Genomic DNA, 25,203 nt, shown 5'->3' with positions numbered 1-25,203 from the left:
TGCTGTGCCCATTCATAACAGAACACAACCACTACTGTTGCCCCTCCCCTGGCACACTGTCTTTCTTCAGTAACTACATGCTAAGGCATCTAATGCATACACATATAGTTAATTTTGGAATGATAAAGAGGAAAAATTGTAGGGGAAGACAAAGGTAAAAATATGTGCAAGGGATAGTTACAAAGTTTTAATTATTACTCTGAAGAAATAAAGTTACACAATTAACTCTTTGTTTGTTTGCAGGTACACTTATAGAGTTCTGGTACATGGTACACACAGAAATACTCACACCACAGCATTGTACCACACCACTGGAGGAATCAGAACAAAATAGTGCAGTTCACTGATTCACTGGAGATGGGCTGTGCCATTTTGTTTTGGCTGTTCTAGGGGTGTGCTACGGTATTTTGGGACAGGGACTTAAATGTGTACCTGGAAACAATTTACAAAAAAATTTATTATGGATCTTTATGGCTAGCCTTCATAAATTATTGGATGTAGCAGACATAAATAGATGTAGGATTACATCTAGCCAGGGAGAATTTGATGACTATGAAAAGTCTCCTACCATTTGTAAGTGCAGTATTCTTATTCAATGAGCAGGAACATGTGCAGAAAGAGAGCCTGTCTATAAAGCAAAGTTAGGTTATTAAGTCAATATACAAACATTCCACATCATTGATTATCTATTAGGGCAGAGAATTTACATGGTTCTCTTATTTGATTGAGGTGAATGCTTAAGTGGTTCTTTTGAAAAGGACACAGCTGATTTCCTTCCCCACTCTTGATAAATCTGGAATTGTGTTCCATCTCTAATGTTGATGACCATACAACCAAAATTTCCTTTCTCTCCTATTATATAATCAGAGTCAGTGCAACATATGAAAGCAGCCATATAATATGTCTCTCTACTGATAATTTCAGCACACCTTTTTATGCGGGCACGACCACCAACTAAACCGGTCAATTTTACAAATTGCCATCATGAAGCTGTCACCAAGAGTAGAGTGGCAGAACACACTGCTGAGCATAGCATATTCGATTTCAATGGGTGCTTTCCCACCCCTGACATTTGGATTCTATCCCCAACCCTCATCCCTCCCCAACATCAGCTTCTCTAAATTGTTGTTGTGGTCTTCAGTCCAGAGACCAGTTTGATGCAGCTCCCCATGCTACTCTATCCTGTGCAAGCCTCTTCATCTTCAAGTCACTACTGCAACTTACATCCTTCTGAATTTGCTTAGTTTATTCATCTCCTGGTCTCCCTCTACAATTTTTACCCTCCCTCCATGATTTTTATCCTTCCCATTTCCTTCCAATACTAAAATGGTGATCCCTTGATGCCTCAGAACGTATCCTACCAACCAATCTCTTCTTCTAGTCAAGTTCTGCCACAAATTCCTCTTCTCCCTAATTCTCTTCAGTACCTCCTCATTAGTTACGTGATCTACCCATCTAATCTTCAGCATTTTTCCGTAGCACCACATATCACAAGCTTCTATTCTCTTCTTGTCTAAACTAGGTATCATCCATGTTTTACTTCCGCACGTGGTGACACTACATACAAATACTTTCAGAAAAGACTTCCTGACTCTTAAATCTATACTCGTTTAAACAAATTTCTCTCCTTCAGAAACTCTTTCCTCGCCACAGTCAGTCTACATGTTATTTTGCTTCCCAAACAGCAAAACTCATTTACTACTTTAAGTATCTCATTTCCTAATCTAATTCCCTCAGCATCACCTGATTTAATTCGACTACATTCCATTATCCTCGCTTTGCTTTTGTTGATGTTCATCTTATATCCATCTTTTAAGACACTGTCCATTCCATTCAGCTGCTCTTCCAGGTCCTTTGCTGTCTCTGACAGAATTACAATGTCATTGGCACACCTCAAAGTTTATATTTCTTTTCTATCGATTTTAATTCCTACTCCAATTTTTTCTTTAGTTTCCTTACTGCTTGCTCAATATACAGATTAAATAACATTGGTGATAGGCTATAACCCTGTCTCACTCCTTTCCCAACCACTGCTTCCCTTTCGTACCCCTTGATTCCTATAACTGCTGTCTGGTTTCTGTACAAGTTGTAAACAGCCTTTCACTCCCTGTATTTTATCCCTGCCACCTTCAGAATTTGAGAGTATTCCAGTCAACATTGTCAAAAGGCTTCTCCAAGTCTACAAATGCTAGAAACGTGGGTTTGCCTTTCCTTAACCTATCTTCTAAGATAAGTCATAGGGTCAGTATTGCCTTGCGTGTTCCAACATTTCTGCAGAATCCAAACTGATCTTCCTTGATGTCGACTTCTACCAGTTTTTCCAATTGTCTGTAAAGAATTCGTGTTAGTTTTTTGCAACTGTGACTTATTAAACTAAAAGTTCAGTAATTTTCATACCTGTCAGCACCTGCTTTCTTTGGGATTGAATTTATAAAATTATTCTTGAAATCTGAGGGTATTTTGCCTGTCTCATAATCTTGCTCACCAGATGGAAGAGTTTTGTCATGGCTGGCTCTCCCAAGGCTATCAATGGCTCTAATGGAATGTCGTCTACTCCTGGAGCCTTGTTTCAACTTAGGTCTTTCAGTAAAATTCTTCACACAGTATCATATCTCCCATTTCATCTTCATCTATGTCCTCTTCCATTCCCATAATATTGCCCTAAAGTACATCAGCCTTGTATAGACCTCCTATATACTCATTCCACCTTTCTGATTTCCGTTCTTTGCTTAGGACTGGTTTTTCATCTTAGTTCTTGATATTCATACAGGTGGTTCTCTTTCCTCCAAAGGTATTTTTAATTTTCCTGTAGGCAGTATCTATCTTACCCCTACCAATATATGCCTCTACATCCTCACATTTTTCCTCTAGCCATTCCTGCTTAGCCATTTTGCACTTCCTGTCAATCTCATTTTTGAGACGTTTGTCTCAAAGCTACCCATTCTTCTTTTATTGTATCTCTTCCCCCATTCTTGTCAATCATTCCCTACTGCTCTCTCTGGAACTTTGTACAATATCTGGTTCTTTCAGTTTATCCAGATCCCAACACCTTCCAGTGTCTCAAGGCCTCTTCCACATTTACAACCTTTTGTCATGGTTCTAACTAGGATTAAGTTTTGCTCTGTGAAAATTTCTACCAGGTGGCTTCATCTTTCATTCCTTACCCCCCAGTCCATATTCACCTACTACTTTTCCTTCTCTTCTTTTTCCTACAGTTGAATTCCAGTCCCCCATGACTATTAAATTTTCATCTCCCTTAACTATCTGAATAATTTCTTTTATCACATCACACTTTTCTTCAATCTCTTCATCGTCTGTGGAGCTAGTTGGCACATAAACTTGTACCAATGTGGTAGGTGTGGGCTTCATATCTATCCTGGCTACAATAATGTGTTCACTATGCTGTTCGTAGTAGTTTATCTGTGCTCCTATTTTTTTATTTATTTTTAATCCTACTCCTGTGTTACCCCTATTTGATATTTGTATTTATAACCTTGTATTCACCATCAAGAAGTCTTGTTCCTCCTGCCATCAAACTTCACTAATTCCCATTATACCTAACTTTATCCTATCCATTTCTCTTTTTAAATTTTTTAACCTATCTGCCCAATTAAGGAGTCTGAAATTCCACGCTCTAATCTGTAGGACGCCAGTTTTGTTTCTGCTGATGACGACGTCTTCCTGAGTAGTCTGCAACCAGAGATTGAGTGGGGGACTATTTTACCTCTGGAATGTTTTACCCAAGAGGACGCCATCATCATTTAACCATACAGTAAAGCTGGATGTCCTTGAGAAAAATTACAGCTGTAGTTTTCCCTTGCTTTCAGCCATTCACAGCACCAGCACAGCAAGGCCATTTTGGTTAATGTTACAAAGCCAGATCAGTCAATCATCCAGACTGTTGCCCCTCTTCAGAAACCACACATTTGTCTGGCCTCTCAACAGATACCACTCCATTGTGGTTCCTGTGGTATGGCTATCTGTATTGCTGAGGTACACAAGCCTCCCCACCAACAGCTGACAATAAGTTCACTCATCCTGCACTCACGCCTTCCTCTCCACTGCCTCCCTCTTTCTCTGTTCTCTCTCCTCCTCACCCCTCCTCCCTTCCCATCCCAATCCACTCTTCTAGACTATTGTGTGCCGTGGCTGAAACAAATTCCAGTGCTACAGTACTATCCTGTGATCCTGTTGCCCCCCCCCCCCCCCCCCCCCAGTCATCAGTCAGTTTTCCCCAATCCTTCTCCCATTCCCCCTTTCCACATAACACAATCCCTTGCCGCAATTGCGCTACTGTGCCAACACAATGAAGTGGGCCAAGACAATGTAAAGTTTTAAAATCAAAATATATCACAAATTCATCTGCTTTTTAATTTTGAAAGGAAAATACCTACTTAATGCTGATACAAAATGAAGTGGAATTTGCAGCATCTCTAACTGAAACATAACATATTCTTTTTCTTTTTTCAGTTCCACAATGATAGAAAAGACATTGTATTTTAGTGTTTTCAATATACTGAAACTTGAGTAGTGCAATGTAAACCTCTGAGGAATTATTACACTATGTTGATAATTATTACTTTGAGTCTGTCGAATCACAACTTGAAATAAACAACAATTTCTGTGCCACACATGTTTCACAAGGCATCTTCACTGGCCTGGAATATGTATATATTTTTGTTTATACTATTTAATTTACATGTAGGGTGTCATACATATAGGTTATAAACAGTTCTGGTAATTTTCGTTTTTCTGTTATGCAGTCATAATTTAAAGTTCCCTCGCAGGTTTCATGTACGTTGATCTACATGCTGTGTTCTTCTCCCTTTGTTATAGCTGTTCTTCTTTTGACAATAGCCATCTGAAATTAACTTTTTTTACACTTCGCAGCTTTAGGAATTAAACATATTTTTGAATGTTATGTTTTTGGATAGTGCTGCTAAATCTTGAATATTATTGCCCACTACTGAATGTGTTTTTGTGGTGTCTGTGATCTGTTCTATTTGTGTGTGTGTGTGTGTGTGTGTGTGTGTGTGTGTGTGTGTACGCGCGCACATGTGTGAGAGACTGTAATCGTACTCATTTCTTTTTCAGAGTTAGTCTTGTTGAGCAGAATCCTCTTTATTCTATATAACATGCGTCTTAGTGCTGCAAGATTCTGGTTGTGGGGATTATTAGATGTGGAATTTATTACTGTGTCTGTGGTCATTGGTTTTATGAAACCGTTAAAGGAATGGTTGCCATTTTTTTTATTATTGTTATGTCAAAACAATTTATTTGATCTTCTTCTTTTTTTTCAATTTTGAACTTTATTTTGATGTATTTTGTTGATTCAGAGTGGAGTTCATCTACTTTTTCTTTTGGCTCGTCAACCAGATAAATAATGTCACCCACGTATCTTTGCCCATATATGATTTTAAATCTTTAATCAGTGGCTATCTTTTCAAATATCTGATAAAAATATTGGCTGGAAATAGTTTTGTTCGGTTATCAATTTGAGGATACTTTTTATTTTTGTTATTACTTCTGTAGTGATGTTGCTTGCTGTCAGATGTGAGATATTGTTCTGTGATTTATATTGTTTCTGTGAAGAGATGGATGTGTATATGCTTTATAAATTGAATGAAATCAGTGATGCTGTGTGCGGCACCTCTATGTTCTGCACATGTTCTGTTAGGTCTCTGTGCTTTTCCCTGTTGGTTTATATTTTATAGTCCTCCATGATTATTTTTTGGAGACATTTAACCAAGTGGTATGTTGGAACTTTTCTGAAATTTATAACTGCTCTCATTGGTGTGTCGTGCATCTGTGTATTTCTGGTTGGATGTAGAATGTTGGTGCTTGTGGGTTCTTCTACATTAAAAAATCTTTCTACCAGTAAGTGAGTGTTCAATGTTTTTTAACTGTGCACTACTGATTTGGCAGAAATCATGTGATTTTTTCTAATTTTAAATTTTCTATGGAACTAGTATTTATTTATTCCTTGGTTTTTGTGATATATTGTTCTTTATCCATAAGTACTGTTACATTTCCCTTGTCTGCTGTCATTATTAAAATGTTATGGGTTATTAACTTTCGTGTTTTCCTGGTGGATGCTCTTTTTTTTTTTGTGTCACTGCTGGGTTTGTTTAATTGTGCTCATTATTTGCTTTTTTACTAATTCTCTTCTTAGCTTCCCCCCTCCCCCTCCCCTCCAATCGTATTGACCAACTAGGATCACATTAACAATTTCAGTTATTAATTATTTCTGTTCCACTTCTTACTTTGTCATTGTTTCCTATTTTTCAAGTATTCCCTCATTTTCTCCCCATGAAGTCTCTTCCTTTCTTCTGTCCATGTTGTTCCTGATTGTTTATTTCTTTTGCTTTGAAAGCCTTCCAAATTTAGTATTTTATTTTTAGAATGGTTTCTTCCTGCTATTTCTGATTCTTTGATGTTGTTTCTTTCTAGATCTTTCCTTACTTCTGTAATCCATGCTATTATCCACTTCTTCTTCCAGAAATGTAGGAGTATTTGTTTTGTTAGTCTATTTCCATACATTCGGTAGAGGTGTCCGAAAAAGGTTCCTCTTCGTTTGGCCATTACTTCATATATTTTCTATATATTTTTGTAGATCTCTTCATTACTTCTTATTTTCCAACCATCTGCAGTTTTTAGAGCACCCATTATTTTTCCAATAATCCTTCTTTCCAGTACCTCTAGTTTTTCCATTTTATAGTTCATAATTAGGCATTCACATCCATATAAACATTCTTGTTGTACTACTGTCGTGTACTGTTTTTAGTTTTGTTTTTCTAGATATACATGTCTTGTTGTAAATATTTTTGGTCAAACCATATGCTCTTTCCATTTTGTTAATTCTTAAATCTACTGCAGATTTTTTAAGTCCATTCTGTTGTATAGTTTCTCCAAGATATTTAAATATATTTATTCTCTCTATTTTACCTATTTGTGTTTCTATAAAGTTTGGCACATTTTTTATATTTGTCATGAATTTTGTTTTTTAGGCTGAAATTTTGAGACCAGTTCTGTTTGCTAGTTTTTCCAGAAGGTTTATGTGAATAACTACTTCTGTCAGGTTTTCTGAAAGTATTGCAAAATTATCTGCAAAAGCCAAGCAGTTTACTTTCATTCCATTTGTTTGCCTTCCCAAAGTTATTTGTTCAATTTTGCGACTTTTTAGCTCCGAATTCCAGATCCTTACAATTTTTTCTAGAACACAATTAAACAGTAAAGGTGATAAACCATCACCTTGTCTGACAACAGTTTTTATTTCAAATGGCTGAGATACTTCTCCCAAAAATTTGACTTTAGATATTGTACCTGTTAGTGTTTCACGAATTCTTCTTAGCTTATGTTTATTTCACAAATATTTTGTTTTTATTCACATGTAAGACTGTGTTCTGCTTCTACTATGAGATTTTCTATGTATTGGTTGTTTAACCTGCTTTTGGTGCAGTGTTTCAAACCCTTTTTCCAAGAACAGTTTTTCCTTTTTCTGTAGTTCTGTCTCCTTCGGGTTTAGTAAACATGGATGAAACGTGTGTTGATTTTCTTGTGGTTTCTCAATCCATATGTAAATGTTTGTTTGTGTTCTTGTTTGTTATTAGTTTCATTATTTTGCACAGGTTTCACTATCGTGAATGTAGAGTTTCAGTTTTTACTATCAGTGCCATGAGGACTGTAGGATTCCCTATGTGCTGTGCCAACTGTAAATGATTCTCATACAGTACTGTATTCAGGTAATGCTTTCTTCAAATATAGTATTTTAATTTTTTCATTTAATAACTAATACCTTTCTGTATATGGTTTTGACTTTTGTGCTATCGTAGAACTGTTTTTAACCTTTACATTGATGTCACTTGGAAATAAGTTGTTACTCTTGCAAATTTTGTTGAATTTTATGTGCTGTATTGTCTTTTGAAGACTCAGAGGTATTTTCTTGAACTAGTGAGACATGCTGATAGGAAATGCTGTAGTAACATCTTCAACTTTTATAGTCCTGTCTTCCTCAGTTGTGTATAATATTATGGTATGTTGGTAAGTATTACTTTGAGACTGTCTACTCATAACTGAATAAAACAGAGCTTTTGTGCTATATGCAAGGCATCATTAGTGGCCGGGAATATGTATATATTTTTGTTCACACTATTTAGTTTCCATTTATGATGTGGATCTTATACACAACTGAAGATAACAGGAGTACCAAAGTCAGAGGATTCATATTTGTTGTCTATTTCTGATGGTACACTTCAGACAAATTTGATAACAATTTCAGAGGCAGTTTTTATGTAATATGACTGACTCATCCCTTTAGTTGTGTGAGACATCACATGAACAGCAACTTCATTATTCTATTTATAGAAAATAAACCTAAAGCTGTGTAATAAGTTCAAAATAGGAACTCTATTACTTAAGCATTAGTCACACAGCATCCTTTTCTTAATTTCATACAAGGAGAAAAATTCCATTACAGTGTGATAACCCTAAAGAGAGTTCTGGTTATTAAATAATAAGTAAACACCATATAATTGAATCAGGGATAAGAATCCTCCAAGAAGACTGACAAACTAAAATGCCAGGATTATAAACTGACTGCATATCTGCTGGGAGAAAAAGGGACTGAATGAAGCTCTGGATAGAATGTATCCAGACAAGCATAAAAATAAATAAATAAATAAATAAACAAAACTGATCACGGTATATGTATGAGAAGACAGTAAACTCAACTGAGGAGTGGAGGAGGCCAAGGCAATGGGTGAGATGGGGAGGACACAGTGTATTTGTTAACTTTTAGCTGATGATAGAAAAACATAGAAATCTATTTCAACTAACACCAACAGAGTAGCACAGTTTGCACGTATTTAAGTTATAATGATTTTATCCACAACTCCATTGCCTTACTTGTCCTTTTCCAAGGCTGCAAGGCTCAGGTCAGCATGCAGGGTGCTTACAACAGCACAACTTTCTCTGTATGTCAAAATGCGATTGCAATAATCTCAAGCTGAAGCTAATTCTTCCACCTGACACAGCTATTCATCCAGCAGTATATTAGTATTCAATACTTGTCAGTTTTTGTTTTTTTTCATTTTAAAATAAGAGCAACAGTTGACACAAGAAGTAATAATCACACATTACCTTAAATAACAATTTCAAAAAATCCTGTGAACCTTTTATGTCGGGACTTGAAATGAAGCCAAATCCCCCTAGAACGCCATCTAATGTTGGAGGCACTTCAGACCAATACTGGGCTGCCTGTTTGTAGAAGGAATCCTCATTATTGATGCATGTATTGCCACTTACATCTTCTTTTGTAGCCAATGAATCCCTACAAAAAAGTGAAAAATGTGGAACCATGTAAATTTAACTATAATTATAAAATGGGACAGTGCATGGCTCTGGTGAATGTTTCAAAAATTATTTTCATTACAGTTTTATAATCTTAAAGAATTCAAATATCAAATATAAAATAAAAATGGTACAAAATTTTAGAACAGTGTGAAATTTGAGCAGAATCAATTCAAAGTTCGCACAAACACAGAATTAATAAAATCAAATAATAATGAGAATTCTATGCGAAAAATAAAAAGTTAAATGTGCACAAACTAATATGGTACAGCATCTGAATGTAGCCTGCTTATGAACCTTATCTAAATCCATTACAAACCTAAAGATACAACCCTATATGGTGAGTGGCACGTGGAAGACTGACACACTTGCTGGGTGAGGAGTCCTATAAGTGGTTTAATGCTGAAGACTGGAATATCTTCTTTTTCTCTTGTATGAAGAGATGATGCTGTACATTAATCTCTCAATAACAGAAACTGATGTGATCAGGTTTCTTTGTTATGTTATGCTGAAGGACCTTCAAAATGCTGCCACAGTATAGTACTAAGTAATGTGAATACACTTAATATGAAAATGAAATAAATTATGTGAAGTTAAGTTTTGTGTCTTGTTTTATTTTGGATCTAAAATGATAAGCCATACAGCAATATTGCAAAATCAGAATTCAAACTAGCTTTCGAGTTCTTGCTTTTTTTCTAGTATACATACTCTCTCTCTCTCTTTCTCTCTCTCTCTCTCTCTCTCTCTCTCACACACACACACACACACACACACACACACACACACACACACACACACACACACACACACACACTCCCGGGGTTTTGATGAGAATGATCTAGTCTTTTATATCAGTGATTGCATTTTATCAAATTACTGGTATTTCAAACTTGCGTGAGAGGTGCTCAACTTGCTGTAAGTTTTGGCTCTTGGGTTTGATGTAATACTGAATGAAATGATTCAACCCCCCCCCCCCCCTTTCCTACCCCTTCTGACTTGTGGCTGTAGTGATGGTTAACGTTATATATGAAGACAACATGGAAAAAAACATGTTAATTACACATTTCACAAAAATGAGTTAATGGCATCATTATGTAGGTCATCAGGCACACTTTCAGTTGGGTCAACTTAGATGAATTTAATGGGTTTCATAGCTACAGCTAGATAAAAATGTGGTATACACTGAGAAAATGTGTCAAGTCCACCCAAAACAAGAATAGAAAGAGTGGAGTCCTGCAGGTGTGGATTTCTGAACTATATCAACTCCTTTTGTCTGGTTTTATTCAAGTTTCATTGTTGACATTGTTAAATGCAATGTTGTTGTCAATTTTTTGTTTATATTGTTGAACTTCATGATTTTACAAGCACAGAGCAGACTAGAGATTAGCTTCTTCGCTTTGTGGTGTGATGGAATTGAGTTTTGTGTAATATCCATTGGTGGTCCATGTTTTAATTGATAAATGAATATCCACAATCAAGCAGCAATGGTAATTCTAGGAAAATACAACAGTTGTGGTACATGAACTGAAGTATCTAAAAAAATTAGAACAATGTCACACAAAATAGGAGTGTTGCAACTGCAAGAAGAACTGTACTGACATGTTAACTGATGCAGAAAAGTCTAAACTCACATCTAACCTCAAGCTACTGAAGCACTGGAATGAGCAAAGTCGTTACCTTACAGGACTGACTTCTACTGATAATTTTCAATGCCAAAGGCTTCACACAGATGAGACAGTAGCCACTTAGTGTGATTATACATTTCATTATAAGGTAAGAATAATGAGAGATAATACAGTGACGGAATTGACTGCTTGTCAAAAGGTCTTGTATCACTGCACAGAATTTCAAAGAAAAGATTAGACACTATTAGCAATTCTTTAAAAAATGAAGACATGTCTCCAGTTAAAAAGTGAGGGAAATAATGAAGCAAACACACAAACTTTCAGCAGGAACAGAGTGAAACAACTCCACTCACATCATGTTATTTAAAGAGAGTTCCAGTCATTATTGCATAAATAAAACAAAGAAACTGTACTTGTCTGAACTAACTATCAAGAAGATATTTAAAATATAAAGAGACACATTCTACCTGTTCAGCATCATGTGATACCTACCATAAAATATTAATACAAAATTTAATATCTTGTTGGGTTTTCTATAAGTTTTCTATAACTTTCAAAGTTCTAGGTGCACCACTCTCATAAGTAACAGATGGAAGGGGAGGTCGTTCAAAATAATATTAAGAGGAAGAGAGAATATTAAATTTGAACTACACCACCAAAAAGTTGATGCATTTTATCTGTGTAAAATATAATCTGAACAGAGAACCACAAGTTTACAAACTATGAATTGATATAGATGGATTTCCAACAGAATCTTCCATGTCCAAAAATCAGTACCAATACATGACAGCTTTCTCTATATCTATATAACATACACTGGCTCTAAGACAGTAAAGCAGAATGCTTTATTTGTCCTGAACCAACAGGGAAGAAAGGTCCAAATGAAGTACTTGTACCTTCTTTCCTGCATTATTAAGCACTACAATTCTCGATCCAGAGATAAAAATTTTAAAATCTTACATGGCTCATTTGAGGGTCAAAACAAAATCTACACTCTTTTCAATATCATCCACTACTTTGTCCACCATCCAATGCATTCTGAATCAATTTGTGTGAAATTCCCAGTTAGAGGACATTCATATTTGGAAAGTATTAAGTACTTAGTTGTCATCAAGCTGAGCTTCCAAATGGCTGGATGGACATGATTAAAGATCCACTCATACAACCCATCCCTTTAACATTGTTGAAGTTGATGGTTCAATGGCACAAGAGTGGACTTGTACCCAAGATACTGACCAAAATGTCCATTTCCATCTCAAATTATTAAGGAGATGAACGTTGGTTGGTTCATTTGGGGGAAGGTCCTATTGGATTAGAGAAGGATGGGGAAGCTGTGCCCTTTCAAAGGAACCATCCCGGCATAAGCCTGACATGATTTAGGGAAATTACAGAAAACCTAAACCAGAGTGGCCGGACACAGGTTTAACTGACATCTTCCCGAATGTGAGTCCAGTGTGCTAGGAGATGAAGGCAGAATGTCATAATCCAACGCTTATCACACACTGTGACACTTACAATGTACCTTATTGATAAAATTATTTAATTGTATATAAAAAAATTTATTATATTGAAATTATTTAATTGGATAGATAAAAAATCTACTCATCATGTGACAGCAGAACACACACATAAAAGACTGCTATGATTGGCAAACTTTCGGAGCCAGTGGCTCCCTCTTCAGGCAGAAGGGTTGAAGGGGAAGGAAGAAGGGTGAAGGAAAAGGACTGGAGAGGTCTAGGAAAAGAGGTAGATTTCAGGAAAGTCACCGAGAATCGCGAGTCAGTGGAGACTTACCGTACGGGATGAGAAGGAAAGACTGGCTGTTGCGGAGTCTTTCCTTCTCATCCCGTACGGTAAGTCTCCTCTGACCCGTGGTTCTTGGTGACTTTCCCAAAATCTACCCCTTTTCGTAGACCTCTCCAATCCTTTTCCTTCACCCTTCTTCTTTCCCCTTCAACCCTTCTGCCTGAAGAAGGTGCCACTGGCTCCAAAAGCTTGCCAATCAAAACAGTCTTTTAGGTGTGTGCTTTGCCACCACTTCATGAGCAGATTTTTTATCTATCCAATTAAATAATTTTAAAATGTACCTTGCACCACATCAGTTATCACTGCTCCTGCTGGATGAACAGTAGAGGAATCGAAGTTTCAGAAGGAGAATTTTTGTTCCCATCATCTTGTTACCAAGGTAAGCCATTAAAGAATTTAGTGACACCCAATTTAATTAAACTAGATCATATCACTGTCTGAAATAGCAGTTCCTGTTTTATAATAATACCTCCTGAGACAATACAGTAACACGAGATCACATGTCCAATGTTCCAGGTGTGCTATCTCTTGCCACAGAAAAGTACCGTAATCTGCAGGAACTTAAGGTGTTCTGTGACACAGAGGCCCAAGAGTACTTTACAAACATCCATAGCAGTGAATTTATTGTTTTATTGAGCTCATTTTGTATTATGTGTTTATACGAGTAAAAAGTAAAACATGAATACTGTGATAAATACATACTGTGATGTCTGTCTAATAACTGAACTTATGTTCCATTAACCATATTTTTATTTCATGTGACATTGATTGAATGATTGTTGGAAGCCATACAAAGGGTGATTAAGTAAGGTTACAAAAGTTGAGACACTAAAGTATCACATTGACTTATTAATCATTATAATTTACACTCAACTTCATCGAAAATAAAAACAAAAAATTGATAAAAAACATTATTCTTAAAACACAGTTATTGCAGTAGCCACTAGAAAGATCGTGGGAGGCGCACATTGGCACGGCGCGTCACGGACGGTAGTTGCCGCAAGTAGAGTCCCGTCCACCAGAGGGCACGCGAGAATTTGGACGTGACCTCTGCCGGCATAACAACAACAACAACAACAACTCCGGCAGCACGGGCCATGCCCAGTCAGTTAACATCGGGCATGCCTAGGACACAGTCCTGGTCTACACTAAGTGAAGTGCGACGTAAACGTGAACAGTGTTACTAAACAATTGGCGACGAGTAGGGTCGTTCTTTCGCGTGTTTCGTCGTTGTTCCGGTTTCGCAGCTTCTCCACGGCATGGAGGATTTGGTGCGGGTTTTGGTTGCGCAGCAGACAGAGCTCATGGCCACCATGAAACAAGTGCTTCCGGCGTTGCTCCTCCCTTTCCCCCGTATGACGAGACGGCGGAGGATTGGGATGCATATGAACATCGCCTTCAGCAGTATTTCCAGGCGTTTCATGTTGCCGATGCGGAGGTATGTCGTGCTCTCTTCTTGTCTTGGATATCTCCCTCACTGTATCAAGTTTTGCGGCAGCTAGCGCCGTTGCAGGAACCCTCGTCCTTGTCTTTTGACGCAATGTGTTCATTGCTGTCTTCATATTATCGCCGCCGCCCGCATGTTGTGGCGGCTAGGGTCGAGTTCTATCAATGCAAGAAACAGCCCCATCAGTCTTACCGGGCATGGGCCGCTACCCTGCACGGTCTTAGTCGCAAGTCATTTTGTCACAGAGCAGTCGCGAGAGTCGTATGCCCACGTTATGGTCCGCGACGTCATTGTTCGTTCGGCTCCTGATAGGGAGGTCCGGCAACGGGCCCTGCAGTTAGAAGACCCTTCCCTCGAGGAAGTCCTGTCCATTGCTCAATCGTATTAAGTCTCTCACGCAGCAGGTCAACAGCTGGAATCGTGGTGCGGCGTCGCAGAGGTTCAGGGCGGCGCGGCCGCGTCCACTGTGTCCGGGGTGGACAACGTGCAAGCGGTACAATCCGGCCGTTACGGCCGCTCCCGCACGGCGCGTAGACGGAATTCCGGCCGCCGGCCCATGTTGCCGTCTTTTGCGTCGTGCTATATACATCATGATCGGTCAGAGTGCCCCCAGCGTTGGGCCGTTTGTCGCAAATGTAAAAAAAAAAAAAAAAAAAAAAAAGGTCACATTGCTAAAGTTTGCCGCTCAGCCTCAAAAGAATCGAAGGAAGCAGGTACAGAGGACATGGACGTTGACATTCAGGAAGTTTCATTGGGCCAGGCTCCCGACGCATCGGCACGCAAACTCTTTATCGAGGTGTCGGTTCGGTCGCGCCGGTTACAACTGCAAGTAGATACAGGCACGGCAGTTTCGTTGTTGAATGCACAAACTTATTCCGACCTTGGATCGCCCCCGTTGGCGCCAGTTTACTGGCATCTACGCGGTTATGGTAAACAGTTCATTCCCCTACTGGGTCAATTCACTACCGACGTGACTTACAAATCAGTCACTCGGCCTATTACTTTTATTGTTGTCAGTGATGCGAGCTCCGCTAACCTTTTTGGCCTGGATGCCTTTCAAGCTTTCGGTTTTTCTATCGCTGACACCATACAGTTGGTCTCCGAAGATGTTCCCTATCAATCATTGGAATCTTTGATCTCAGACTTTCCTGATATTTTTGAGGAGGGCCTGGGGCGTGTTTCAGGTTTTGAAGCTCACTTAACGTTGAAGGCGTCGGCTCGCCCGCGTTTTCTACGCGCGAGGCAGATCCCCTTGGCTCTCCGCCCTCAGGTAAAGGAAGAGCTAGACCGGCTGACAGCCCTAGGGGTTGTTCTTCCCATTTCTTCCAGTGAGTGGGCTTCACCCCTCGTTATTGTAAGGAAGCCCTCGGGAAAATTACGTCTTTGTGGCGATTTCAAGGCCACCATTAATTCCCGATTGGTGGTGGACACCTATCCTTTGCCTCGTGCTGATGAATTGTTCTCCGCCGTGGCGGGAGGCCAATATTTTTCGAAAATCGATCTGTCAGAGGCTTATCATCAGATACCACTTGATGAGGACTCCAGACGGCTGGCGGTCGTCAACACCCCGTTTGGCCTTTACCAATACCAGCAGTTGGCCTTTGGAATATCCAGTTCCCCGGCGATATTCCAGCGTTATCTGGAGCATGTCATGTCGACAATCCCTCATTGTATTAATTACCTGGATGACATAATTGTCACGGGGCGCAGCACGAAGGAACACTTGCACAACCTTCGCACCCTCTTTCTCAAATTCAGGTCTGTGGGCTTGCGTTGCAACCTGCATAAGTCAACCTTCTTCCAACCGTCCATTGAGTATATGGGCTACACCATCTCTCGGCACGGCACCCAGCCACTAGGAAGTTTGGTCCAAGGTATCGTCAACCTTCCTCGGATCCCTTCACTGAAAGAGTTACAAGCTTTTTTAGGCAAGATAGCCTATTACCACCGGTTCATTCCCAGGGCTTCCATTATAGCCCACCCCCTGTACTGCCTTCTGCACAAGGGTGTTCCTTTTGATTGGTCGCCTGCATGCGAGTGAGCGTTCACCTCGTTGAAGGGCCTCCTCACGTCAGCCCCTTGTTTGGCTACTTTTGATCCCCATAAGCCGTTGGTCCTGGCTACAGATGCTTCGCAGTATGGGGTGGGGGTGGTCCTGGCCCATCGCAACGCAGATGGTTCCGAGCAACCACTGACATTTGCATCTAAAACGCTTAGTCCCGCGCAGGCCTATTACTCCCAGGTGGAAAAAGAGGCTTTGGCCATTGTCTACGCTGTTACCAAGTTTCGCCCTTTCTTGTATGGCACGAAGTTTCAGTTAATCACTGACCATAAGCCATTAATATCGTTATTTGGCCCCGCCTCTCAGATTCCAGAAAGGGCGGCCCACAGACTACAGTGCTGGGCCTTGTTCCTCTCTAAGTACCATTATGACATTCATTTTCGCCCTACAGGACAGCATGCCAACGCCGACGCTCTTTCCTGTCTTCCGGTGGGCCCGGATCCTACGTTCGATCGAGAGGAAATTATGTGTTTTCATTTGGATGTGGCGTCCCGCCAAGCGGTTGATGGCTTCCCGATCACTAGTTCTCGAGTCGCCAGGGAAACGGCAGCTGACCCGGTTCTCCGGCAAGTAGTTCGCCTCATTCAACAGGGGTGGTCATCCCGCCCTCCGGGCCGGGCCTCGGACCCTCTTCGTAATTATTTTCTTCTACGAAACCACTTCTCGGTCTTGGAAGGAGTTCTCCTTCTGGCTACCGATGATACAGCTCCTCGCGTGGTTGTTCCTGCAAGTTTACGAAGGGTGGTCCTCACGTTATTATATGCGGGGCACTGTGTTGTTTCCCGTACTAAAACCTTGGCTCGCAGACATGTGTAATGGCCCGGTATTGACAGAGAAATTGAGCACTTGGTGGCCGCCTGTTCCCAGTGTGCGAGCCAACAAGCATCTCCCAGGGCAGCGTTCTCTTCATGGCCACCGGCAACCCAAGCATGGGAACGTGTTCACATCGATTTTGCGGGCCCGTTTCTCAATGGCTTTTGGCTCATTGTCATTGATGCTTATTCCCGATTCCCATATGTGGTTCGCTGCTCCTCAACCGCTTCAGAAGTTGCAATCCAGGCACTAGCAAAAATCTTTTCTGTGGAAGGTCTGCCAATCACCTTGGTCTCGCACAATGGACTGCAGTTTATTTCGCAGACCTTCCAGGATTTTTGTAGGTGCTTCGGTATTCGGCACGTTTGCTCTCCCCCCTTCCATCCACAATCAAATGGGGAAGCCGAGCGCATGGTGCGCACATTTAAGACGCAGATGAAAAAGTATGTGCACGAATTTCCTGCGGAGGAAGTATTGACGTTTTTCTTGACGGCATACCGGACCACACTAATGGGAGAACGCAGCCCCGCAGAGCTCCTCCATGGGCGTCAACCTAGGACTCTGCTGCACCTCCTCCGGCCTGGTCCTCTCCAGTCTTCACAAAACGGAGTACCTGGCTTTCCACTGGGTATGTCGGTCTGGGCCCGTGGGTTTGGTCGCAATCCACGTTGGATACCGGCAGTGGTCCTGCGCCGCAATGGCCGCCGGCTCTATACCTTGCAGGCGGGGGACCGGGTGGTACGTCGTCACCAAAATCAGCTATGTCCACGTTCGGGCACCCACCCTCCGACCTCTCGGACACCGGCTTCCCCATTGCCGGCACCTGTGTTGGTTTCACAGGGGAAGTTACCTCCTCTCCCCACTGTGACTCTGCCGCACTGCGATGGTTCTCAGCCTTGGCAGCCTCCAGTATCTCCAGCACCGGCATCGCCATCATTCGAGATGCCCCAGAAAGAACCAGCCCCCCTAGCAGGCCCGGTTTCTCAGGAGGCTGGTTCACCTGTGGTCGTCCTTTCCCCTTCGTCCCCGCCACTGGGTCTTGCCCCTCCCAAGGTGGAACAGGATCCGGAGTTCGACAGCTGGTCGCCCGTTCTGTCCCGGGCTCCGGTTGTGGGATGACGGGGGCCTCTTCGTGTGGGTCACTTCCAGCCGTATTCGAAGGTTCTGGCTCGAGGGTTGGCAGATCCCCTCGACTCCGGCCATCCATGGATGTGGAGGTCATCGCTCCTGCCCGACGCTCCACCTTCCGACACAGTGGATCACAGTGGCTTCACCCCCCGAAGGAGGAGGAGTGCAGTAGCCAACAGAAAGATCGCGGGAGGCGCACATTGGCACGGCGCGTCACGGACGGTAGTTGCCGCAAGTAGAGTCCCGTCCACCAGAGGGCACGCGAGAATTCGGACGCGACCTCTGCCGGCATAACAACAACAACTCCGGCAGCACGGGCCGTGCCCAGTCAGTTAACATCGGGCATGCCTAGGACACAGTCCCGGTCTACGCTAAGTGAAGTGCGACGTAAACGTGAACAGTGTTACTACAGTTATCATAAAGACCCTACATCATAGATGGCTTGACTCACAGATGAATAGAATTTTGTTATGGGAGTTGCATGGGGATGTATAGTGAAATCTGTTCTCGATATCACATTAGATTCTAAGTTCCACAATCTGATTTGACAGTTATAGCAAGAAACTGAAAAATAGACAGACAAAAACACACATATAAAAATATTTTTGACACTTTAGGGGATAATAAAGAATGGTCATTCAGTGCACTGTATAAACTGCAAAAACATATTACAATGAACGCTTAAACTGTGTGGAACTAGATGGGGTAAGAAAAGATCTGAATGAGTTAAGGAAAGAAGAGAAAGGAGATTTGGGAAATGATTACAGGAAAGAGAGAGAACAAGTGTACGACACTATCAGACCTTTTTTCATGAATGTGGAAAAATGTTTGGTCTCCTGCTTTAGTTAGAACAGATGAGATACAGAGTAAGGGAGTCAATACGGAAACAACTTGCAAAGAAACTAGGAAGCAGGAGGAGATGGCACTGTCGAAACTGGGAATCACCAATAGTAACAGGTTTCAGAGAATCAGCCTTTTTAGGGTACAGGGAGCTGAACAAAAGCAGGAGAAGTTTGAATTGTGAGAAACATTCAGTTTCAGAATTAGTCAGAAAATGTCATCTAATCACTGTCATTATATAATATCAGTGCATTACTGAACCAGAACATATGAAATTGAAGAGTAAAACTGACAAACTACTTATTCTTGTTGATGAATGAGGTTTGTTTAATCCAATTAACACAATCTGCTTCTCTGAAAATAAAGCAATCACTGTCATCAAAATGTTACATGTTATAGAACTCAGTTTAGCATCTTACTGCTGTAGAGCCACTATGGAGTGGGATGGAACTGATACACCTAACCATGTTGGACTTTGTACAAACTTGCTTCTATTTTGACTTGTTTCTTCCTGTAGATGCATTTTTCACTTGACCACAGGCAACCAAAGAACACATTAAACTTTGTCTTAAACAGTTTTAACATCCCTCCAAAAGATTCTCTGCATCCCCTCTCCACCTTTCATGCCGTCAGACTTACCACGAATTCCTGATCTCTAACCTGGCTTCTTTTTCCCTCCCCTAAACACTTCCCAATGGACCCTGTATCTCAACAAAAACAAAGGAGCGAACAGCTATTAATGACCCTAGAATTGATCCTGACATCATCATTCTCCCCAAAAGCAAGGGTTCCATCAACGTGGCCATGAACTATGAACTTTTTAACTTCTCCTTTGTAAATCTTACTGTTATGCCCCATCCAAGGTGTCCAACTAGACCTCCAGCCAGCTTCTTTTAGCATTAACTCCTTTATGTATATTATTTTAAGGAACCTAGGATGATGTCTTGAGCAAGTATTCCTGTCTGTCATTTTTGCCACTTCTCACAAACTATTGCCTCATTAGAAATGAATTAACCTCAGGGAATCATGTGTCACACAATTGGGATAGATTTTGTATTATGCCATGCCTTGGCAAAAGCTAAAAGCTCTCTCTCTGTCAACAAAGACAGCTCCTATGCTACGAAATTTTTACACAGACTACAGCTCCATTCAAATGTTTAGAAGTCATATGGGGAAACTCTGCTCCTCCCACACATGGGAGAAAGCCTTAATCCTGTGACGCAGTTATTCACAGCAGTGGTTAGCTGTTAATGGTTCTTCTTTGACATTTTTAATCAGTCCTGAGGCAGCAAATGCATGCAGGGCACAACACCAGTAATAAGTGTGCATTTTCAGCATTAGGACTGATTAAAAATGCCAGAGAAGCAACATTAACAGCTGTCCACTGCAGCGGAGTTCCGGCTGCTGTCCACCCACCCAGAGGGTCGGCGTCCCTGGATGTGGGTGAGCACCCTATGGCCTGTTTTTTGATTGGTTTTCACGGCCACCCACAAGGTGGATACACAGGGTTAAAAACTTTCCCCCTTCTACTCGAAGCCACATGATAGGAAGTTGCCAGCAGAATTATTACAGTGATTGTCACTGCACCCAGTTGCACCTCCTGCAGCCTCCATGGAAACAGTTCGTTCATCTACATCTACATCTACATTTATACTCCGCAAGCCATCCAACGGTGTGTGGCGGAGGGCACTTTACGTGCCAGTGTCATTACCTCCCTTTTCTGTTCCAGTCGCATATGGTTTGCGGGAAGAACGACTGTCTGAAAGCCTCCGTGCGCGCTCTAATCTCTCTAATTTTACATTCGTTATCTCCTCGGGAGGTATAAGTAGGGGGAAGCAATATATTCGATACCCCATCCAGAAACGCACCCTCTCGAAACCTGGCGAGCAAGCTACACCACGATGCATAGCGCCTCTCTTGCAGAGTCTGCCACTTGAGTTTGCTAAACATCTCCGTAACGCTATCACGGTTACCAAATAACCCTGTGACGAAATGCGCCGCTCTTCTTTGGATCTTCTCAATTTCCTCTGTCAACCCGATCTGGTACGGATCCCACACTGATGACCAATACTCAAGTATAGGTCGAACGAGTGTTTTGTAAGCCACCTCCTTTGTTGATGGACTACATTTTCTAAGGACTCTCCCAATGAATTTCAACCTGGTACCCGACTTCCAACAATTAATTTTATATGATCATTCCACTTCAAATCGTTCCGTACGCATACTCCCAGATATTTTACAGAAGTAACTGCTACCAGTGTTTGTTCCGCTATCATATAATCATACAATAAAGGATCCTTCTTTCTATGTATTCGCAATACATTACATTTGTCTATGTTAAGGGTCAGTTGCCACTCCCTGCACCAAGTGCCTATCCGCTGCAGATCTTCCTGCATTTCGCTACAATTTTCTAATGCTGCAACTTCTCTGTGTACTACAGCATCATCTGCGAAAAGCCGCATGGAACTTCTGACACTATCTGCTAGGTCATTTATATATATTGTGAAAAGCAATGGTCCCATAACACTCCCCTGTGGCACGCCAGAGGTTACTTTAACGTCTGTAGATGTCTCTCCATTGACAACATCATGCTGTGTTCTGTTTGCTAAAAACTCTTCAATCCAGCCACACAGCTGGTCTGATATTCCGTAGGCTCTTACTTTGTTTATCAGGCGACAGTGCGGAACTGTATCGAACGCCTTCCGGAAGTCAAGGAAAATAGCATCTACCTGGGAGCCTGCATCTAATATTTTCTGGATCTCTTGAACAAATAAAGCGAGTTGGGTCTCACACGATCGCTGTTTCCGGAATCCATGTTGATTCCTACATAGTAGATTCTGGGTTTCCAAAAACGACACGATACGCAAGCAAAAAACATGTTCTAAAATTCTACAACAGACTGACTTCCGAGATATAGGTCTATAGTTTTGCGCATCTGCTTGACGACCCTTCTTGAAGACTGGGATTACCTGTGCTCTTTTCCAATCATTTGGAACCTTCCGTTCTTCTAGAGACTTGCGGTACACGGCTGTTAGAAGGGGGGCAAATTCTTTCGCGTACTCTGTGTAGAATCGAATTGGTATACCGTCAGGTCCAGTGGACTTTCCTCTGTTGAGTGATTCCAGTTGCTTTTCTATTCCTTGCACACTTATTTCGATGTCAGCCATTTTTTCGTTTTTGTGCAAGGATTTAGAGAAGGAACTGCTGTGCGATCTTCCTCTGTGAAACAGCTTTGGAAAAAGATGTTTAGTATTTCAGCTTTATGCGTGTCATCCTTTGTTTCAATGCCATCAACATCCCGGAGTGTCTGGATATGCTGTTTCGAGCCACCAGGTCAGAAAAAGTTTCAGCCACAGGATGAAGTTTTCTTTAAAAAATCTGGCAATAAACAACATTGGGATGTGATGTCACCACACAAATATTGGATCATTCATTTTATAATGTTCAATGTTCCTCTGGGCTGCATTTGTGTAACCAGAACCAGCTGCGGTACTAAAATGTCAGAAATTCTGCTGCAGAATTTTTGCCCACAGAGCCAGCAGGCTGCTCAGGTCTACAACAGCCTCTCTGCCCATTAGGTTGGCACCTTCCAGAGCAGCGCCAATGGAGATTAGCATCATGCCACCTGTCCTGCAGCCTGAGTCAATGACTGAGGAGGCACTGCACCTGGGCAGCCGTCACACTGCCCCTGGAGTTCTGGCTGCTGTCTGCTGCTCACAGTGTTGGAGTCCCAGGATGTGGGTATATGCACCCCATGGCCTGTTTATCGATTGGTGTTTGTGGTCACCTGCATGGTGGATACCAGGATGCGGACAGGGGGCTGCAATCAACCAACCCTATCTTCTCATCTGCGTCTGCATTCAGGCCTCCACTTCCCCACGTGACCCAGCACTACCTAGCAACAGTGCGGAGGTTTGGTGGGCGGGAGGGGGGGGGGGGGGGGAGGAGGAGGAGGAGGAGGAGAGGAATGTGGTATTGTTTAAAGAGTGAGGTCTCAGGTTATAGTTGTTACATCACAGTGGCACCACAGGCTAAGGACAGTTGCTGCCAATGTGGTGTTGTCTGAAGAATGAGGTTCCAGGTTATAGCTGGTAACTCACAATAGCACCACAAGCTAAGGTCAGTCGCTGCCAGTGCTGCATCAAATGAAAAACCCCGGCATAGACATTCCCTCAAGAGTTTCCACACACTGCCGCTGGAAGAAGCATGCTTATATCGGAGCACAGAACTACTTAGCCCATTCTGCAATCATCACCTACAACAACAGCATTGTCTAACTCAGATCCAGCTGTGCCCTAACAGAACTACTACTCAGAATTGAGTATCAAAGTTTAAAGTCAATTGTGCTCTAAGATGCAACTACCATTTCGTACTGCATCAAGTGATAATAGTTATAGTGTTCAGTGGCGATAACAAATACACACAGCAGAACCTCAATTAACCATCACTTTTGGGACCAGAGGGAGGCTGGAACTCTAGAAGGGTTGAACTCTAAAAAGGTCAAACAATGAGGAGAGACCGAAAAAAGTCATTAGAGAGCTCAAAACAATGTAATAAATCAAACACAAGTTTAAAAAATTACATTTCTGATAAAGAGAAAGGAAAGCAGAAAATTTGAGACACTGAATGTCTATTTTAAAACGTGATCCAAATGTTTGACAACTCTCTCAAACTTATCCTTTGCTGCAGAGTGGCTGATTTTTCATCTCCTTCCTTTTCTTTATCATCTGACTCCACTTGCTCAACACCATACTGCTGCAAAACTAGAGTGATGATCTGATCACACAAGTTCTGCACTGGTAACAGGAGCAGCATCGCCTTCTGCTAGCCATTTGGCTCTGAGCACTATGGGACTTAACATCTATGGTCATCAGTCCCCTAGAACTTAGAACTACTTAAACCTAACTAACGTAAGGACAGCACACAACACCCAGCCATCACGAGGCAGAGAAAACCCCTGACCCCGCCGGGAATCGAACCCGGAAACCCGGGCGTAGGAAGCGAGAACGCTACCGCACGACCACGAGATGCGGGCTGCTAGCCATTTCTCTACATCAGAAGGCTGGATATCATTCTTAAGAGTTTGCAAATCTGCAGTGTCTGACTCATTAGCTTCTAGAACCTCTTGCTCTTGCTTCAGACTAGGACAAACCACCCTCCATGATTTTTCTAGAGTGGCTTTTTTAAGTTCTTCCCAAACATGAGCAACCGAATAAATTGCACATTTTTGTTGTTGAAGTTTTTCGTTGCTTCAAAAAGATCATGACTCTCTTCTGTTTGATCTAAACAAAGTGCTGACTTACTTCTTCCTGCAGCATCCTATGAAGATACATGGGTGGGTGGACGGGTTGAAGTTCAGACTCAGAGGGATGGCTTGGGGCGTTGTCTGGCAAAACAATTGCAAGGGGTGGTAGGTTTTTGATTTCAAGTTACTGTCAGAATAAATGCATAAAAACATTCTTTAAACAACTTACCATTTATCCAAGCACTTTTTTGAGCTTTCTGATGAACAGGAAGTGCTGACATGTTTACATTTTTGAAGGCTTTTGGTTTCTCAGATTTTATGATCATAAACTAAGGCAATTTATGATCACCACTTGCACTACTGCATGTTGCTATGGTTAATACTGCCCTTTCCTACTAGTGTGCCTGTGACTTTCTCATCCTGTAAGGCAAGGGTTTTTTCAGGGAGCATTTTATAGTTTAGCCCCTTGTAATCAATATTGTACAACTGATCAGCTATCAGTTTATTTTCTGAATCTTCATCAGCAGAAAGTTTTTCACCAGAAATAGAAACGTGTCTAATGCTGTGATTATTTTTCATCAGTCAAGCCAACCTTCACTTGCCTCCACCTTAATTAATTGGGTTTGGATGGGAATATCTTAATGAATCAAATGCAGAAATAATCCTTAGAACGTGATCTTTAATTACCAATATTCATTTTTCCACATAATCACCAACGCATTGGATACATTTCTGCCAACGATGAACAAATTTTCTGAAGCCGTCACGGAAGAAGTCGACACTTCGTTTCCGCAACCACAGTGTCACAGTTCTCTCAACGTCTTCATCAGAAGCATAATGATGTTCCATGGTTGAATGGAGAAAGGCGTCACCTTCATTCTTGTAATGC

General features: G+C 41.5%; 1 protein-coding gene across 1 annotated transcript in view; it reads right to left on the bottom strand.

Moving 5' to 3' along the window:
- Positions 1 to 25,203, bottom strand: part of LOC126483644 (N-terminal Xaa-Pro-Lys N-methyltransferase 1) — an 88,800-nt gene that overhangs the window by 54,327 nt on the left and 9,270 nt on the right. Inside the window, exon 2 of the mRNA XM_050106701.1 lies at positions 9,139 to 9,328. Within this exon, the coding sequence (XP_049962658.1) occupies positions 9,139 to 9,328 (190 nt within the window). The remainder of the gene's footprint in view (positions 1 to 9,138; positions 9,329 to 25,203) is intronic.

The sequence above is a fragment of the Schistocerca serialis genome, chromosome 6 (assembly GCF_023864345.2).
Source record: "Schistocerca serialis cubense isolate TAMUIC-IGC-003099 chromosome 6, iqSchSeri2.2, whole genome shotgun sequence".
NCBI lineage: Eukaryota > Metazoa > Arthropoda > Insecta > Orthoptera > Acrididae > Schistocerca > Schistocerca serialis.
The sequence above is the reverse complement of the archived record's forward strand: the minus strand, read 5'-3'. Positions and strand labels throughout refer to the sequence as shown.